The 19769-nt window shown below is 37.5% G+C and overlaps 2 protein-coding genes across 7 annotated transcripts in view; one reads left to right on the plus strand and one right to left on the minus strand.

Moving 5' to 3' along the window:
- Positions 1-13258, plus strand: part of FGF14 (fibroblast growth factor 14) — a 721002-nt gene extending 707744 nt beyond the window's left edge. For all 5 annotated transcript variants that reach the window (XM_012525121.4, XM_004458400.5, XM_071208215.1 and 2 more), the window contains one exon: positions 1290-13258. In XM_012525121.4, the coding sequence (XP_012380575.1) occupies positions 1290-1426 (137 nt within the window). In that variant the 3' untranslated portion in view covers positions 1427-13258. The remainder of the gene's footprint in view (positions 1-1289) is intronic.
- ITGBL1 (integrin subunit beta like 1) overlaps positions 6384-19769 on the minus strand; it is a 321497-nt gene continuing 308111 nt past the window's right edge. For both annotated transcript variants that reach the window (XM_004458398.5, XM_071208213.1), the window contains 3 exons: positions 16263-16409; positions 9564-9677; positions 6384-8530 (listed from right to left, as the gene is read on the minus strand). In XM_004458398.5, the coding sequence (XP_004458455.1) occupies positions 8439-8530; positions 9564-9677; positions 16263-16409 (353 nt within the window). In that variant the 3' untranslated portion in view covers positions 6384-8438. The remainder of the gene's footprint in view (positions 8531-9563; positions 9678-16262; positions 16410-19769) is intronic.

Genomic DNA, 19769 nt, shown 5'->3' on the forward strand with positions numbered 1-19769 from the left:
GATTAAATATTGATGCTTTAGGGCATTGTCTCTCTTACACAATTTTACAACATGGACAATCAAGGTCGGTTCTTTGATTCTGTTTCCTCCTAATTTAATGAGTGCTGGGAATGAGAGATTGGAATGGTCTTCAGATATATGGATTATTCCCCTTTACTACTTGTCAAGCCATTTAATATAGCCCTGTTGTACATATTCACTTTCAAAATGTGTAATGCTGAAAAGTCACCTGATGCATTAATGCAAGAAGTAAAGTTCTATTGCTTTGATCAGAGAGAATGCTTATAATAATCTATCTTATCTAAATATAAGGACTCTTTGTAAGAGATCCTAGGCTTTCAAAAACCCAAACTGCAACGTGAGCAGCTCTAATTCACACATATTTCATAAAGCAGGTGACTTTAGCAAGTTTTCCCCAAGCAATGGTCACTCTTAAATATCCTTTCCTAGGATTTCTTAGAATCTTTTTCTAAAAACCACATGAACTATTGTGATTAATTATGTCACCAGGTATTAGTGAGACAGTTCCTCAGGGCTTACTCAAACATCCATCTCCGATGCCTTCTTGCCATTCTGTGCTTTGTCTTATATGACATCAATGATTAGATTTGTAATAATTTATCAGAAAACAAAGCATAAAAATATAAAATGCCACACAATTGACTTCAGTGGGTTAAGGTCTCTTTCCATGACAACGGAAGAGGAAACTAAACACTGACTTACGGAAGACTCAGGTTCAGGAAAGTGTGTCCTTTGTTTTTGCTTTGGATGCCTTAGAAGTTCTTACTAATATCACTCTGTTGCCTTTAGACTGCTTGAGAGAAAAATAACTTAATGGTCTACAGTGTAAATACCTAGAATCAAAAACTTTAATTGGAATTAGTGGTTCAAGAGTTAGAAAGGAAGTCTACATTTTCCTTGCAGTGCAAAGAGAAATAGTTTAAATACTTGCCATTCCCACATAGCTTCTGTTTGTGTTTGTGTGTTAGATATCACAGGCCCACAAAGAGGCCGCAGCTCCCATTTAAAATCTCTCCTGGACAAAAATTAGTGCACAACCAGGTAAATCTGTCAGGTATATCTTCCAGGGAATGCGCAAGAAGTAATGTCTTCTGTGCGTGGGCTAGAAATTACTGCTGTAAAACAGAACTTCCCTCTCAACAGAGTTGCTTCATTTCAGATAAAACAGGAACAAACTACAGATGTTTGTGTGTGCACCGAAAGGCCATTCTTGAATCTAACCGAGAATGTTTCCTTTTCCTCCTCTCTTCATGCCTTCCTGTCACTAGTTGCCATGTACCGAGAACCATCTTTGCATGATGTTGGCGAAACGGTTCCGAAGCCTGGGGTGACCCCAAGTAAAAGCACAAGTGCATCGGCAATAATGAATGGTGGCAAACCAGTGAGCAAGAGTAAGACCACATAGCCAGATCCTCACGGGTGTTGTGACTTATTCGCCCTGAGCACAGTTGAGTGATTTATCCTTACCAGTCATCCCTGCTCCTGTGGCTGAGGAGCAGCTGGAAGGAAGCGAATGCTTGCTCTTTGCTGTCTCAGAACTTCCTTGTTGCAAGTGGATAAATCTCAACCTGTTGCACCCCCCACAACGAGAAGACACCTGGATAACCAGCTAAACTCAGACCATGGAATGCCCTACCAGATATGGAATGCCTTTTTAATATCTTTTCTGTGACTGTGACACTTCATGAGAATGACATACTTCACAAGTACACTTGACACCTTGCCTGCTGACAGTTGCCCATAACCTTTTTTTGAGTCCTGTTTTAGCGAAATCCATGTGTTTAAGTTCAATTTTGTAGCACACAAATAATACTGAGTAATTTCTAGTTAGACGCTGTAAACCTGTGCTATTATGGATTTCTCTTCTCCCCATTTTTACAGGGCTGCTCGCTCCACTGTCTGTGACCTTACGCAGGGATTGTGTTCCTCTAAATCTACAATGTTGCAGTTGGCTTAGTTCGGCGATCAATCAGGGAATCAGGAAACCTTCTAAACCTAGTATTACAAATCGCACCTATCAAGACTAATAGTATTGTCTCTGGCTCACACTATAGATTAAACACACATATACGCCCTCTCAGTAGCTGGTCGGCATTGCCAGGGTGGAAACGGGTCAAACGCAATCCATGGGAAGCTCTCTATGATGTGTGTTTGGCATTCCCCTATAGTTTCTTTGTGTGTGTGTGTTTTATACATATCACAAGCTTACTGGTAATGGTAACATTTGCCTTGCCCAGCGAGCAAGACCCACTGGTTTTTGGGAAAGTGGGTCCAAAGAACTCTGTAGGCCTTGTAGGCCTGATTAAGGTTCATTTTTCATCGACTAATCCTCATTATTTGGAAAAAAAAAAAAAAAAGGAAAAAGAAAAACCAATACTTACAACCCACAAGAATTGTGCTACCTAAATCCATTTCAGATATACTCCTTCCTGTTTTTAATGAACTGAACTCAGTGCCATCCCCGTTTTTGGCTGCATTCCACTCATACTCAGCAGAGCATGGGCAAGGCTGCTGTTGTGTTCTTTTTTGCAGCAGCAATGCAAACGTTAGTTATAAATTAGCCTTTAATATTTTTGGTGTTTAATGACAAGTTTTTAAACTGGACATATTAGGAAAAAAATATTTTTTTTAGCTCAGCATGCTGAGTCTGGTACTGTGTATTTCACCAGTACCTACCGCTAACTCAGCCCTTTGGAACCCATGTTGCCCAATGGCTGGGTTAGAGGTGCCTTGCCATGATCTCAGAATACAGTCTGCTGAATTGTTCTAGATAAAAGATTTTTTAAAAGGCAAATCAACACATTCAAACATCAGATATTTGGCCCATTCAATTAATTAGCTTGTGTTTTAATTTGCTTTCTTAATTTCCTCTTTAATTTAATGCTGCTGACCTCTGAGCTTAGTGAAGACAACTACTGAGAAAGGCCCTGAATAGCTGACTACCCAGTGAAGATACCAAGCAAAATGTTCACTATTGGAGATAAAAGAGTTTCAAAATGTTTAATACTAAACTGTTTGGAAATATATTTGTTCATTCTGTGTATACTTAATAAAATCCAATGCTTTCTTCTCAGAAGAGTAAATTCAGACAAACCGAACCTCATTTATGGGACGCTATATGTGGGATCAATGTACTGACCTCTTGTTATTATTTTCACGTAGAAGGATGACCTAGTCATCATTTTTCCCCACCTGCACTGTATTTACCAGGAAATTATTTTGTCATTGCTTTCATAAATCTTCATGACAGCCCTTGCCCAGCATTTACAAATTTTGGCCTGCTTAGCTGATTAAAGATTTAATATAAATTTAACTGTTTATGCTTATTTCATTTTCCCATTGGGTTCCATTTTAATAAATAAAAATTTAGCATAATGTTTGGTAGATTTATTGTTGATATTGCTAAATTACAAATACACAAGAGGATTCCTTGGACAATTCTTGATTTCTGGTTACTGCATTTTAAAGCCTATTGCTTTAAGAGGATAAAGTCAAATATATCAGATGAATTTCATCAACCAATTATTTAGGGAGGACATATCCCCCACAATAGGTGGCTAAATATAAATGATTTAACTTGAAATTTGAATTAGATGTGTTTGTAGACACTGCTTAGCACGCTCTGCGTGTGCACGCACACTCAGACACACACCCCTAACAGACAAGCCTTCTTGCTGGTTTATCAGCCTTCTTGATGGTTTCATTTCCCCCTGCAAGTCCACTTTGTTTGTCAAAATTAAGTTAAGATGTTTTTACCTAAGTGGCTGAGATTGATCTAAATGTGCACCTCTGTTTTGTTTTTTATATAGGTCGCTCATCATTAAAGGGCATTCATCCCTATGAGTGGATGTCAAAATACTTTCTTCTAATACGTATTTAGACATGTTGCCGAAGGTTCCTTGTTATTTGTAATTTAGTCAGATCATTTATTTTGTGTCTGGTCTCATCTGTTGCATGGGAAGAGGACAGCACTGATGAACTGCATGTAGTAGAACCTGTGTATCAAGAACTGTTGGTATGTATTGCTAAGTTACATACATATATGCAAAGAGTTTGTCTGCATTGTATAGTTTCTGTATTTAATATCATTTGTTGTATTCACAAACACATCATATTGAATAAAATATTTATATGAAGGCATATTTAAAAACATCAATCAATTTTATGTAACAAAATGGCATTGCAACTCCCATGAATATAGAGAAATGTCATGTAAATAAGTTGATAAATTCAATTTCCCCTTTACCATGCCAAAGAAAAATTTAGCTATTTGATGATACCTCTCTTGCTATTTTTCCAAGATAAGCCTTCACCATTTTTCCCTCAAAAATTAAGTTTGTTTTTATTAAGTGCAATCTGTCACTCTTGATGTTCTGTATAGTAAATCTGATGAAATTCATTTGTATTTACAGACCGTGTGTTTTGTACCTCCATGTACATATGTCGATTGTATTGAGTCTCTATACTATCCCATTCCTTTCGCATGCATATCTGGTGTGGGAGGGTCATTTGTACTGATTCCCTAAGGTAGCTGATTGCTTTCCCTGATCCCTCAATGATGCCTGGGAATGAAAATTGTTCTGATATATCTAGTGACACCATTTTTGTTCTCTAATAAGTTTGCCTTTGAAAAGGTTTTGCTAAAACTTGATTTGAAAAAAAAAATAGAAAAGAGCAAATGGTCTATCCTCTGTAAAGCAATGAAATGGAACTAAGCATCATTTCAAATCATTTCAAATCCTGGACAATTTAGAGATGAAGTAGCGAGTTGTTTGCTTTTCTGGAGTTTTACAGTGGGGATGGTATAAGGAGAGCCACAAATGGCCAATGACTCCTGCTCCAGTCCTTCTAGTTGTCTGCCTATTGGACAGTAAGCAGTTTCTTTCTCACACCTGGCCACTTGCTTAATTAATGCCCAAAGCACTAAAGTGGTCTGCTTTGTTTTTCAGGTTGACCAGTATCAGATTTGGTTTTCTTAAAAAAAAAAAAAAAAAAAGAAAGAAAATGAAAAACTTCTTGGTTTCTTGTTCTTTAAGTTAGACATTTACCATGTCATTTTAAGTTTTCTCCAAAATATCACAGATATTATTAATATTTGATACCTCCCCAGGAAGGAAAGACCAGACTCACTAAGAAATCCCATTGAAAATTATTTTCAATTTTATTTCACAACAAAGCTATGTCCAGGGAAAGCAATTGAGCTAACTGCTTAATTGCTTTCCAAAATGCAGGGTCTCAAAATCTAGACTGTAAATTGAGGTACTTTAGAGTAAAATGCATTTCATAATTTAGGTTTCTTAGTTTACAAAGTGACACACAGGACCTGTTTACTCTCATGAATATCAAGTAGGATTCCAAAGTTTTGACAGTTGAATCAAAGGCTGAGTTATATTTTAGATTTTTCCCTTTTGTTCTCTATAACATTTGTTCTAATTCTGATGTCTGCTGGCAGAAACCGTGCTTGCATTTGAGGTATTGGAGGCCATTCCTTCCAAGGTGCTGCTGGAATCTAGATGAGCTCAAGAAGTCCAGAAAGACAATGGGAGTATAATTTTAAATTCCTTCAAAGGTCCTTGTGGAGGATTCCACAGTGATGGCATGCCAAACAAGTGAGATTATTACTAACAGTACTTGAAACTTGTTATATCCTTTCCAACTGACATTGATCCCACTGTAATGTCATAAAAACATGAACATGTTAATATGGCATGTTTTACCCCATCCCTTATAAGCTTGTTCTTGTCCTACCTTTTTCTTTCTTTCTTTTTTTTAACCTAGAGTTTCTATTTTGGTAATGTTCCAAAGTCAAAGTGCAAAAATCACTTTTAAGAAGGGTAGAATTATTTATGTCTTCATATGTAACTACGTTTATTTTTATCTACAGTGTATAAATTAAGTCACTTCTTAATAGATCTACTGATGTTGCATTTCTAGAGTCAAAAATCACATACATACACACACACACAAATATTATAGGAAGAAGTGAAAAGAAAATATTTCTGTTATTTTAAAAGGAAAAGCCTTCATTAGAATTTAGGTACCATGTGACCTAAGCTATAATTCAGTTATAGGATCTGTAGTAAAATAAATCCCAGAATATAGCTGACTATAACATATTTTCAGCTTAGTGAATATTTGGATAAAATTCATTTTGAACTTTTGACACTTTTCTTATATGAAAATATAAAAAGAGCAACATTTTTGTTTGTTATTAATGAAAGGGAATAACAACAACTGAGGAATTACAAGAAAAATAAGATAGCCCTAAGGTTATATGAAAAGGATGAGAGAATTATTAAGGGCAGTTCCAGTGGAGCATCCAACTACTGCCTAAATGCAGACCATATCCAATCCAGAACAAGTTTTTGTACTTTTTCATGATCCGGGAGAGCAGAATGATTTTTTTTTAAAAACATTTTTAATGTATTAAGCAAACAAGCAAAGAAGAATATGGTATAGAGAGTACAGGCCAACAAAGTCTAAAATATTGACTGTCTTATCATGAACAGAAAGCTGAACCCTGCGAAGGTGGAACTTGAATGTCATTTGTTTTATAACTAGATAAAGTAATGAATTCCATTGTTTGTGCATCAACAAATAAGTCATCAAATTTGCTACTGAACAATTTTAATAGGTTTGTTTGAGGCTTAAAAAGTTTAGATAGAGAAGAGGAAAGAATATAATCTGTATTATTTCTTGACTAATATTTACCTCATTCTACAAAAATAATGCTTCAATTTATTAGTTGAAATAGTAATAAATGTAAAACTAATACGGTTGCACTCCTTCATCTCAGGATAGAGATACAATTTTATAAATCTATTAAAATAACATTGTTAGTACCATAAGATTTATCATCAGTTAAATTTTTTCTTAAAATAATTTTCAATATTAAATTTTTAAGTAAGTCAGAAGAAGCATTTTTTTCTTTATTTTAGTGATTTGACTTATAAGGTCCAAGCCATAACACTGGAATATTTACATCATTAAAATAAAATTTCCAAGTAAAAAACTGCATCATAAACAATACTGAAATGATTTTGCTACATTATTAGAGGATTTTACAAAACGTAATTCACATTTTGACAAAGGGTCTTTTTTAAAAAACTCTAAATAATTAATGATTGCCTAAACTAATGTGTAAGTAGAGTTAGTTATAAATACCTAACTGAAGTCCCAATTATTGTACATGTATGTGAATTTCATAGAGTAAAATTCACCATTAAGAAAATAAACATTTTATTCCTACCACTGAGTGAATATTTGTAATTACTATTTAAGCCATTTCAAGAGTGTTTTTGTCCTTCTCTGCAGCTTTTGAGATTGGAGCCATTTTGTCACAATATCTCTTCTTGACTTCTTTGCATTACCCCACTTTTCCAGTAAGAAATACATTCTTAGAAAAAAGAGACTCTTTTAAGGGAAATGAATGCATATTCAGGTCCATCATAATCCCACCTAGGTATTGTATTTTCTAAAAGGCCAAGATACCATGGAATTATTTAAATAGTGAAAAATCAGATTCCTTGTACATATAACCCCAGCCCTATTTTACAAACATGATCCCTTAGCTCTAGTAACCAAATATTGATATCCCTGAATAATAATTCATTTCTCTTTTTTGTTAACAATTAGTAGGAAAATATATATTGACACAGAGTGTGAACAACTTATGGCACTATTTATTAAAATGTTAAATTGTACATTTTTCATAATTTCTTTCTTCATCTTAAGAGATTCGTCTTTTTTGAGTTTAAAATGAAACGAGACAAATGATTTAATGGCTTAAAATAACCAGTCATTTCCCTTTTAAAGCACCAGTGGTCTGGTTTCTGACCATACAAATTTCACATCCCTTGTGTTTGCCTTCATTGTACTCATATGGAAAGTCTGTATGATATAAAACCCAGGAAAATTATGAGCAATGACATCTTTTCCTTGGACTCCACTATGCTCTTTTTTGTGTGTAAGGATGTGCATTTCTAACAACCATGTAATTCAGAGTTTCTCAACTTTATCACTATTGTCCATCTCACTCATTCTTCATTGTGTAGGGCTTGGTAGCATTCCTGTTCCCTAGCCACTAAATGCCAGTAGCACACCTCCCCCGCAACCCCCGAGTTGTGACAATCAAAACTGTCTGCAGACATTACCAAATGTCCTCTGGGGAGCAAAATTGCCCTCACGGAGAACCACTGATGTGAATTATGGAGAAAAATTCGTTCATGGTGTTATTTACATCACAGTTTGCTTAACTAATTTATAATGGCTACCCAGATTTCATTCAGGCATTCAAAATTAGAAAAACATACAATACTCTGTTTGATCTGTCCTACTGGTGATTACACATGGTTTCCAATGGATTATTTTTTCTAATGGCCAAAAATATCAGAATCCAGTCCTCTCCCATGAAATTGTTAAGGATATTCTGTGCCAAGCCAAATTTCACATGCATTTCCATTCCATCCATCCCAGCATTCACAATTTCCACAGCTACATATTCCATTCCCTGCAATAAATTAAACAGGAAAGTCATTATTATGATCAAAATGCACTAAGCTAAAAATATTAATATTATAAATAATTGTTAACAAAAAACCATTTCATTCGTTGTCTACAATTTTCTCATTGTGCAGCAATCTTTCCCTTTTATTAAGCAACTATGAGATATATGATCTTTCAAACAAAGAAGGGCATCTGTGTGGTGCCACCATCTATACAGTATTGATCAGTAAATAACTTTACTGTATAGCTCCAGCTGGTCTTTCATGTCATATTTTCATTCTCCCTTAGAGAGCAAGTTATGCATGATATAAATAAATACTAAAAAACATAAAGCTGCTTGACATGATATAAAGTGGCCAAGTAATCAGCTAGGAGAAGTGCATTGTGAGGTAAGGAGGGCCAGAAAATGAATGTCTACCTTAATAACCAACACAAATGCTTATCTTTTATCTTCAGCTAAAAACCAGGAGGAATAAATATGTATATCTGTATTTCCCCTGTGACTTTTTAGGCAAATGTGTTTTGTAACCAATTATTAGGATTCAATAACTTAGGACACTAGGAGTTATTATACTGCTAAGTCTTTTCATAACATCTCCCCACCCCCGACACAAACACACCGTTCCCTAAAAACAACTAACGCCTCAACCATCTCACAAGTACTGGTACCTAGGTCTTGTTTAAAGATAGTCTATTCCCTACACCATGCTCAAAGTAAAATGGTTATCAAGAGAATTCTCTCTTGTTTTCAATATATAGATGTACAGATGTGAGTTTGTGGGGGAAACTTTGTGGAAGTTTCCCAACAATTGTAGAATTTGGCTTCATTTCTTTGTCTCCTTCTATGCCTGGGATTAATTTTAGCATGGCTTCCTAAATGCCTCCCTCCCTTTGCACAGTTACTTCATATTGATAGATGCCTCTGGACTACATGAAAGCTCTCCTGCCCTTCAGTCCAGAGCAGGGTGTGGTAGGTGTAGTTTTGGCTTTATTGCAAACTGTGGCCGAAAATGGTTATAGGTGGCTCAGTACTGCACCTGTACAAATGAGGCCGTCGTGTTTGTCGCAGTCCCTGTCATCACAGTCACAGAATTCCCCTGAAATATACCATTCCTGGGTGGAACAAATGCACCTGCCACAGTGACAAGAACCTGAAATCACACAAAACAAAGAATTACTCACTGTCACTGTATAACTAAAAGTCTCCGTCTGGAATAGAATATGCATTGACAATAGGGCTCTAATAACCTCTCTTCCAAAGCTAAAAGCTTATTGAATAGCCGGCTGCTCAGAGGGGAGCTTTACTTACTGTAATTCATAAAGGGTATCCAGGAAAGCCTTCATTATGGATCTAGACAGTTGCAATTAGCCTTGAGTAAATGTACCAAGGCCTAGTCTGGTTGAAATGTCAATGAGGGCAGAACGTGACGGATTCTTACAGCTAGCCTTACAAAAAAGTGTTCAAAAACAGACGTGGGTTTTTTTCCCTAAATTGAATCATGCTTTAAAGTGTCTGCTATTGAGCTATTTAAAGAACTCTTTAAATTCTATTAAATGAGAATGCTTTCTATAATTAAAATAACCCACTAAATTATTATTCTACTTGAAATTTGTGGGTTATTGTTTATATGATTTTCTTAAAATGGGGACCCACCTTCATACTGAGTGGCTACTTGAAGTGCTGAGAATGCGACGCAGTCTTGACATGTATTTTTGACTTATCAGACTCCATCCTCAGGATTCCCTGCCATCAAGAAGGACAGCTCAAATCTCCCTGAAATATCTCATTCTCTATCAGGCTCCGAGTTCAACCACCTTCCCCCTGACTTTGCCCATTTCCCTGAGTTTATTAATGACATCTTTAAAAGAAAGTGAATATATGAATTAAATGGTCTCACAAAGAAAAGAAAGTTCTCTTAGTCTAAACATCCTTTACATGAAAGGCTATAAATCCTCACATGGCACTGTACAACAGCATTGAAGATAACTGGGAAGGCTGGTACATTAAAATTGAACACACACGTGTGCCAAAAAGGACTTCCCATTCCTTGTATTTCTTTGGTTTGGTTTTCCTTCCAAGTGTGCTTGCCTTTACCAAAAGATGTTTATCACTAAATTTTTGGGTTCAACAATTTCTGTAAACAAATTGGAAGTAGGAAAAATATTTCCATGTCTTTAACAAAATTACAGATATGGTAAGTAAAAAAAATGTACCATGGAGGAGACTAGGAATCAATCATTAGTGCCTCTCTATATAATTTTAAATTAAACAAAAATGGATGAGCAAACTGGGTGCTTAAAGTGATTAGGGCAAGGGACTTATTTTTATCACAGATAGCATGACAGGAGTCATATTCATATGTCTCCAGCTTTAAACACTATGTGGTATTTCACATCATGGAAACTGATAGATGCCTTTTAGCTGGGAGAATCCCCAGTGGACAAATTAAACTTCCACCATTCTTTGTCATACTTCCAAAGTAAGAGAGAGTAATCAGAGAGAATTGTTTCCATTTATTTTTAACTTCTTACTTAACCACTATGTGGTTGACTTTCCTTTGAATCCAGGTTAATTTACCTATACTCTTGGGCAAAATCTAAACTTCCATTTCTGATGAATGACAGAGAGCCTGGTGTTTGCTCAGGTCCCAGTGAGCTGGTTCTTCTAAGTCAGTCTACAAGGGATGGTGGCTTCTTCTTTGCTGATCTAGGCAAAGGATTTCCTTATTTTACAAGTTTATTTATCCTAGTTTTAAAGACTTTCTTACAAATTTCGAGGAATGGAAAAGATCAACATTGTCTGCTTGTTTAACAAATGGTTGGCAGATACATCTGCCAACAAAGAAACTTTGCAGCATTTCACTATCAAAGAACTTTCCTAAGAAGGCACCATATCTTGTGTGTTATTTTCATGACTGGAGAAAGACTAATTATTTGAAGAATTTGACTGATTTAAACTGTTTCTAAGTAGTATTTCCATTACAGTGCAAAATTATTTCTACAACAAAAGTAAATGATTTTATATGTCAGTATACTCCATGCTATTCATATATGACACCTAGCATATCTTTTTAAAATTTTGTCACAACTCATGAACAGATCTTATACTTTATCTTTAAACTTAACCTGGTCCTGGAACTGTTCTAATCACTGCCGTTTCTTCTAGAATGCTTAGCTTCAAGCCATTTTCCTGAAACTGTTATTTCTCTAAATCTGGTAAGCTCAGCTAAAGTTAATATGACATGTATTGATAGATAATTTGACAAGTTAATTCCAGTTCTAAAAGCTTGCTAGTAACTAAAATATTTGGAATGAAAAATGGGTTTTGATTTTGTATGTACTATGGGACACCAGCTTTCTCAGTCAGCATTTTTTCCCCAATCTGTGTTGTTCTTTCCTGTTTGTCAGTGCTCAGTGCATCTTAGAGAGAGGAAAGTCTTCTACTGCTTGCGATACTAGGAATAGCATGGAATATAATACTAACACAATGAGATTGTTGTTAGGACCTATTAGAGCACCTTCCGTGTAGAGTGTTCTGGCTGTTTTCATCACTAACTGGGGTCAGACTGTCCCTCTCACAGGAAAAAGCTCAGGGAGATGATTTTATTAGATACACACAGGCTGCATGACTGCCAAGAGGTGAGAAGCTGTTCACTCAGCCGAGCACCTTTTCACACCTCTGAGACGCAGTCCAGTCCCGGGGAGCAGCGGGCCAAGGCTGGCAGGAGTTCTAGGGGTAAATCCATAGCCACAGCGTCTCTAGTCTTCTCCTTTTTTTTTCTCAGTATAAGGACCCATTCTGTGATTTTACTGGCTTCCATTCCTAGGAAATCAGCCACATTTTCTCATCAAGAGCGTCTTTATTTCGTAAGAAAGGAGGAAATGAAATTCTTCTGCCTTCAAAGAAGAGAAAATGGAAGTACAGAGAGGATAAGGAAATTGCCCAGAGTCATACGGGCAACGAGACAGTTAACTTTTCAATCCGATTTCTTATATCCACCTATTAGAGATGGCTTGCAGAGGAAGCACTTTCAAATAGTCTCAAAAATGAGTTGCTTTGTTCCTGTAGATGTGATCAGTCAGCCATATCGGGTGAGGTGATGCGAACCCTGGGCTAGGACTGGGTTTGCGAGACTTCACTTTTGTACTTTTTCTTCTCCAGGGTGGTGGTGGGGTGTGCCGTGGACTTACTCGGATGATGTTGGACCCAACAGTATCATTGTGAGGGTTTAAGGAGACCTTTGGTGACATCTGTTTATAGCAATTGTTACACAACTGCATCTTTGAGAGTACTGGTAGTGATTACCTCATTATATGTGGACCTGATCAAGATTAAAAGGTTACTGTGTACTCTTTGAGCCAAATAAATAAATCCCCAAACAAACAAACAAAAAGCCTACAAATTTTATCATGTATCTGCAAAAGGTAGCTAAACTTAGGCGAGAGCTGGCCACTCAACTCATCTCTCCTGGTTATTCACAGAACAACTTGAGTTAAGGGCAAGGCACCTTTGTTAGCTGCCCTAATTAAAATGTCGGAATTTCTTTTTCATTCATCAAGCCTGGCAAAATGCTGCAACCTGACATCCCAGCAGGCAGTTTTCACTATTGTACTATCTATTCCATCTGTTATGAAGGTCACAACAATGTATCTTGTTTTAAAATTTTCTATGGAGTGATTTAATGTCTTGGCTAAACTTTGTAAAGAAATAAAATGCTATTTCTTCATCGTCTCCTGAGGTGATGGTTTTATTTACAGCTCACAGGAAGTGTATGTTTCAGACATTATTTTGTGTGGACACACTTAGGTGTGCACTGTCTACTAAGTGATACTCCATGGTTGCTTCGAGGCTCACGCCCGAACTTGTTTCATAATCAGAGAGAAATCCCCCCCCCCCAAAAAAATCCCTCCATGTTTCCTTTCTGATAATCAGGGTGAAAGGGCATTCACTGAAAAATTTAAGGAAAAAATATGTGACCTTAGTCAAATAATTTGGAACACGTCTCTTTCCTGTCACCACATTGAAGATTACTTTATTTCATGAGTTCTGTGGTTCTCAGGGCGGGGCGGAGGGTGGTACGAGGAGTAACTGAGCCCTCCCACTACACTCTGTGTTGATAATAGAGCACAGATCCATGATCTCCCTCTTAGTCGCTTTCTTCTTCTATAACCCAGGACTAGTATCTCTGGAATAGAATGGAAGAAAGCTGTCTGCAGCCCCCTTCTGCTAGCTTTACGAATGCCCCGCACTAACTCCAGCATTACAACTGCAGCCCTGAGGCAGCTTTGACGTTCTTTTTGAGCTTAAAGACACTAAAACTCTCTACTCATTGAAGGATAAAGAGATATTTTAAGAAAAATATGCTTTCTAACCCCTCATCGATCTCTGGGATATATTTCCATCACCCAAAGCAAACCACCTTAAAAGGCATGAAGTAGAGAGAATTTTTTGTTTCGTTTCCCCAGGAAATGCCTCTGGGCCAATAGTAATTGAATTTTTTTTCAGCATTTCTATTTTTATGATGTCAAAAAATGAGAATTTCTCGCCAGAATGTAATTTATTTAATCAGAAGGTTTACTTCTTGACACAGAAACTATTCCTCTTTTGAATGAAATTCAGTTCAGGAAATGACAGGTTGCTACAGCACTGGGGAGCATGGCTTTGTGTGTTTTTTTTTGTACTTGCAGTTGAAATTGACCTAGTGAAGACTAGCTTATAGACAACTTTGATGGTTTTGATGGTGTGTTTAATAAGCACATATATGCATTCAAGATGGTTTGTTTTAAAAATAATGAAATATAAACAAACACACTACTGTCTTAGTGTGAATGGGTGTTCACATTCAGTAAACTTTCTGTAAAAGTCTATATCCTTATCTCAAAGACAATGCCATTAAGGAAAACCAACCAAAAAAACGTTTAAACTTTTGATCTCTGCTTCAGGATCTATGCTCAGAAAAAAAATGTCTCATTCAGAATAGCCATCTCCTATTTTTATACTCAATGCACTCCGCTCTGGCGCTCCCCCTTCTCTCCTTCTTGCCCCTCGCAAGTTAATTCTAGCCCCACCCCCTTTCCTGCTTTTCTTCAATTCCTTCCCCAGGCAGGGCACCCTTTGTCTCTCCCCTCTATCCTCTCCTTCCTTGTTTTTGATTCTACCAATACAGCCTGAACCCAAAGCAGATATTTCCAGGAGCTGATACCCCCTGAGGATAGCACTGGTGCCAGATTTGTTTGGGGCTTAGAATTAGATTTGATTTAATAGGGGAAAAAAAAGGGTGGGCAAAGATTGCTTTAAACTCATTTGAGTACCACCTGATTGCTGTAATAGCATAAAAGGATGATGTAGCATCCTTTCATGAGTACTATAAACACAAGTCTCAAATGAAAAATTCCTGGAAACAAAGGACATGCCTCTTTATTGAAATAGGCACATTTATAGCAATTGTAAACCCTCCTCCTTGCACCACAGCATCCATCTCCTTTTATCTTTGAAGTTCTGCCACAAAGCTCCTTTCAGTTTGATAGTGTTGACGCTGAGGGACAGATAAAGCATTATCGGCCATGTAGGGGCACATTAACCATGACACACCCTGCTTCCCAGTCCTCCTGTGTTGCCTGGGAGGCGCTTCAGCAACACTCTTCAGAGCACCTGATTCCCTTTACCTCCGCTGTGTCTTCTTCAGAAAGACATTTGAATGCTAATCCTGAGCCAGGTTAGGTTTGAAGGTACATGCACCTTTGCTAAATCTACGCCTTGTCTGAAACTGAGCAGGTATTCATCTGACTGAGGGAGGCCCTGCAGCATCTACTTGCATGCACGTCCGGTCCCGATGGTTTAGTGAGAATTCCAAGCACTTCGTACCCTTCAAAAATACACAGAAACATAAAAATCAAGTTGTCCAAAATTTAATCTATTAGGATTCCTTACTCGAAAAAAGAATTTGCTTTCAGGCTTTTTTTGGGGGGGATGTGGATATGGATGCAGGGAAGGGTTTTGAGAGAGGTTGCTTTTTTCTTGAATCTGTTTCCAGATTGATTGGGTTGGGGTCTTCTTTTCAATCAATTTCTGGTTATAACCACTTTGCATTCACTGTTTGAAATTCTTGTCTATTTTATTCGGTCACAACACACGCTTGCTTGGAACAACAGGTGTTTTTTAGGTCAAAGAAAATTGCAGCATAATTTTTGGGAGCCACAGGCTTTTTCTTTCCTTTTTTTCCTTTATAACAAAATTAAACACCTAGTTTCCTGTCATGTCTTTCTTACTTCCCTCAGCCCTGCCTTCCTCACAGTTCCAAAAATCGTATTTGTTGGCAATTCAATCACTTATGGTCATTTTTCTGCAGTTCTGGGCTGTATTATTTTAGAGGTGAACCCAGCAAGTATTCTTTTTGTTTGGTCATTGGTTTTTGTCCATTTAGTGCCCAGGATATTTTGCTGTCCTTGCTTTATTTAAAACAAAACAAAACAAACTAATTCTATTTCATTCAGTAGTGATGTTGCTCACAGTAAGAGGCTGAGACTCTTTTTGCATGAAGCCTACCTCACGCTTTCATGTTATTACATCCTAACTTAATGTGGTTACTTTCCAAACTTAAAGTATGCTACAGGCAGAGAACATAGCGGTTTCCTTTCATTCCACATGCCATCTAGAAAAGGTGGTTGTTACTTCCTGTGACACAAACCCTATGTTGGAACAGGAATCCAGTCCAAGCCCCTGGAGAGATACTCACCCTTTCCTGAGCACACTGTGCCATCTGCTGATTCACACAAACTCTTGCTTTGTTCTTCTGTCAAGTTACACTTCCGTGGATACTGGCAGAGTTTTCCAAACCATCCTCTCTCACAAATGCAACGACCACAGGAACATGTTCCATGGCCTGTGAAGCAACATTGAGGTGGAAGAAGGAGGCATAGGGTATGGGGTATGAAAGGAAGAAATGGGTGAATAATAGCTGAAGCAGAGTTTTAAGAAAAATATATCAACTACAGGATTCTCTTTCATATCAAACTAATATGCTTTCCATTTTTTACATAGTCAGTTTGACATATAATTTTTTTAACGAACTTTAAAACAGAGTTCTAGCTTAATAAATTTGAATGAAGCTAGCATAAGAAATGGACTCAAGGGAGAGAGAAACCTTGAGATAATTTAAAATGGAATTATACCATCTTTTATGGATAACACACTACATCCTCATTTGCATTTTTATCAATATGGAGTCTTAGTGCTATTCTTCATCATGCACCCCGTGACATCCAGACCAGTTTGCAAGGCAGGCACGTTACCATTGCTTGTGGCATTTATTGATTGTGCTCCTATTGCTTCCTAATAAAAACAAAAGGTTAACTTCCAAACCAAGGGCATCTAGTATTATATTCCTTTACCTATGTACCTCTATACTCACAAAGAAGTACAGATACAAACACAAGAAATGGTTTCCTCTCAATTATTAGTATATAGACCTTAAAAAGAGCACAAGGCTTGGATTCACATCAAGCACGTATTTCTTTTTTCTCCTTTCTCTGACATTGGCCTCTGTTATTTGAGAACTGTTTTGTTTGATATATTGCACATCGTGTTTGTGGCTATTATACATGGGCATATATGTTTTTTTAGTCACTTGCCACCAACACACCATGGCATATTCTTCTTTTTAATTTCTTTCTTTTATTTAAAATATTTATTTATTTATTTATTTCTCTCCCCTTCCTCCCTCACACCCCGGTTGTCTGTTCTGTGTGTCTATTTGCTGCGTCTTCTTTGTCCGCTTCTGTTGTTGTCAGCGGCACGGGAATCTGTGTTTCTTTTGGTTGCGTCATCTTGTTGTGTCAGCTCTCCATGTGTGCAGCACCATTCCTGGGCAGGCTGCACTTTCTTTCATGCTGGGCGGCTCTCCTTATGGGCGCACTCCTTGCGCAAGGGCTCCCCTATGCGGGGGACACTCCTGCGTGGCAGGGCACTCCTTGCGCGCATCAGCACTGCGCATGGGCCAGCTCCACATGGGTCAAGGAGGCCCGGGGTTTGAACCGCGAACCTCCCATGTGGTTACGGATGCCCTAACCACTGGGCCAAGTCTGCTGCCTCTTTTTAATTTCTTGCTTCTACTCAACACTTGATTCCACTTCCTAATAGGTAAATTAGCTTATAGTTAAATCTTTCCAAATCAGCTATTCGTTTGGTGAATAATTATTAAATACCGATCCTGAACAGGATTGTTCTTGGCACGAGGGGATACAAAATCAAGCATGATGGACAAGGTGGTCCAGGCCCTCTTCCTAGTGCACATTTAATCCTCATTTAGACCATCAGCCCCTCTGCAGATGTCGGCACCATTATGCCTAGACCATTTCCTGGAGCAGAATCTTCAAGATTAACCTTGTTCCATGAGTTCACTCAGCTCTGCACGAAGAGGGATGAGTGGCCAATGCTTACTTGCAATTCAACGTTATGATTAATTGAATTTAACCACCCATGAATCTAGGTAATAGTTCTCCATAATACATGATCATCTGGAAGTTAATGGAAAGCAAACAAGAGGCAAACTCAAAAGGAAACTATATTAATAGATCTTTCCCAAAAGGTTCTTTTTATTCATAGGCTTATTTAGTTCATTTAATCCCACCAAAGCCCTTTGAGTCAAGTATTAGCCCCATTGTACAGTCAGGAAACTAAGGCTCAGAGAGCACAAATGATTTTCTCCCATATCACGTAGTTCAACCACAAAGTATTAGGGCTTGACTCTAGTACCTCTGATTTCAGTTCCCCAGTTTTTCCATTCTGTCGCATTGCCTCTATACTTCATTTTGGCAAAGAAACAATAATCATTGATTGAAACAACCAGTGGCCTTTCCTTATGTCCTTTCCTTTCAGCCACTGGAGCATTTGAAGTTATATGTTGACATTCATATATAGTCTCCTCAAATTCTCAATAAACTTTCCTATATTGGTTTACATGATACTGGACTCTTCTTACCTCTTTAACACTTGTCCTTTGTCTCTTTTTCTACTCTTTTACCTTCTTTCTGATGCAATAAATGAAGGTATCCCCTATTGTCTATCCTTAATCATCTTCTCTTAAGATATCTCTGTAATATCTCCCATGAAATATTCATCCAATCACTGGATTTGAGATAACCATAATGATCAAAGGCCAAATCTCTAGCCCTTAAATCTCTCCCAGGTTTCCCTCCTGTAATTCCATACTTTGTATTTTACTAGCATTCTAAATTAATACTTCCTGTACTCACATGTAATTTTCTTTCTAAAACCAACTCTTCTGTATTACCCATTTCTTTTAATGATACCCTAGTTCAAAATGTTTTGAATTACATTTGAATTCTCTAATTCCCCTTGTCCAAAGAGATGCCAAGTCCTGCTGAAGCTACCTTTATAATGTCATCTATTTATACTTTATACTATACTTTTGAAAACCTTCCACATTCTTGCTCACAGTCTCATCTAGCACAGCTGTGCTCATGTCACAGCCCTGCCCTCTACTCCTCTATGACCTCTTAATGCTTATGGGATGAGGTTCACCTATTTTAGTCTTCCTTATGCTTTAGGTTCTTGAAAAATAGAGTCCCGAACTACTTTTCCAACCTTATTCTCTCTTCCCCTGTTATGATAGGTTGAGGTTCTAATCCCCCACTACCTCACAATGTAACCTTATTTGGAAATAGGGTCATTACAAATGGATTTAGGCAAGTTAAAATGAGGGTATGCTAGAGGAGGGCAGGCCCTTAATTCCATGTGACTGGTGTCCTTATAGGAAGGGGTGAGAACACACATAAAGAGAAGGAAACCACGTGTCAACAAAAGATACAGTTATGCTACAACCCAGGGCATGCCAAAGATTGCCCCTGACGAAGCCAGGAGAGAAGCATGGAGGAGAATCTTCTAGGCTTCAGAAGGAGTCTAGCCCTTCCAAATCACTGAGCTAGAACTGTGAGAAAATATGTTTCTGTTGTTTTAAGTCACTCAGTTTGTGGACCTTCTTATGATAACCCTAGGAAACCTTCCCTTCCGTCTTAACATTTAAAATCGACTTACTCATTTTTCCCTGCATGTTTCCCATGCTCTTCCGACTTCATGCCTTTGCTTATATAGGCATGTCCTCCACCTACTCTATACACCCAAGTTCTCCTTAATTTTAACTCAAGGAAAACGAATACACCCCTGAGAAGAGTGTCCAATTATCTTCAAGTGGATTTCATCTTCCCTTCCTCTGAATTTCTAT

The sequence above is a fragment of the Dasypus novemcinctus genome, chromosome 15 (assembly GCF_030445035.2).
Source record: "Dasypus novemcinctus isolate mDasNov1 chromosome 15, mDasNov1.1.hap2, whole genome shotgun sequence".
NCBI classification, from domain to species: Eukaryota; Metazoa; Chordata; class Mammalia; order Cingulata; family Dasypodidae; genus Dasypus; species Dasypus novemcinctus.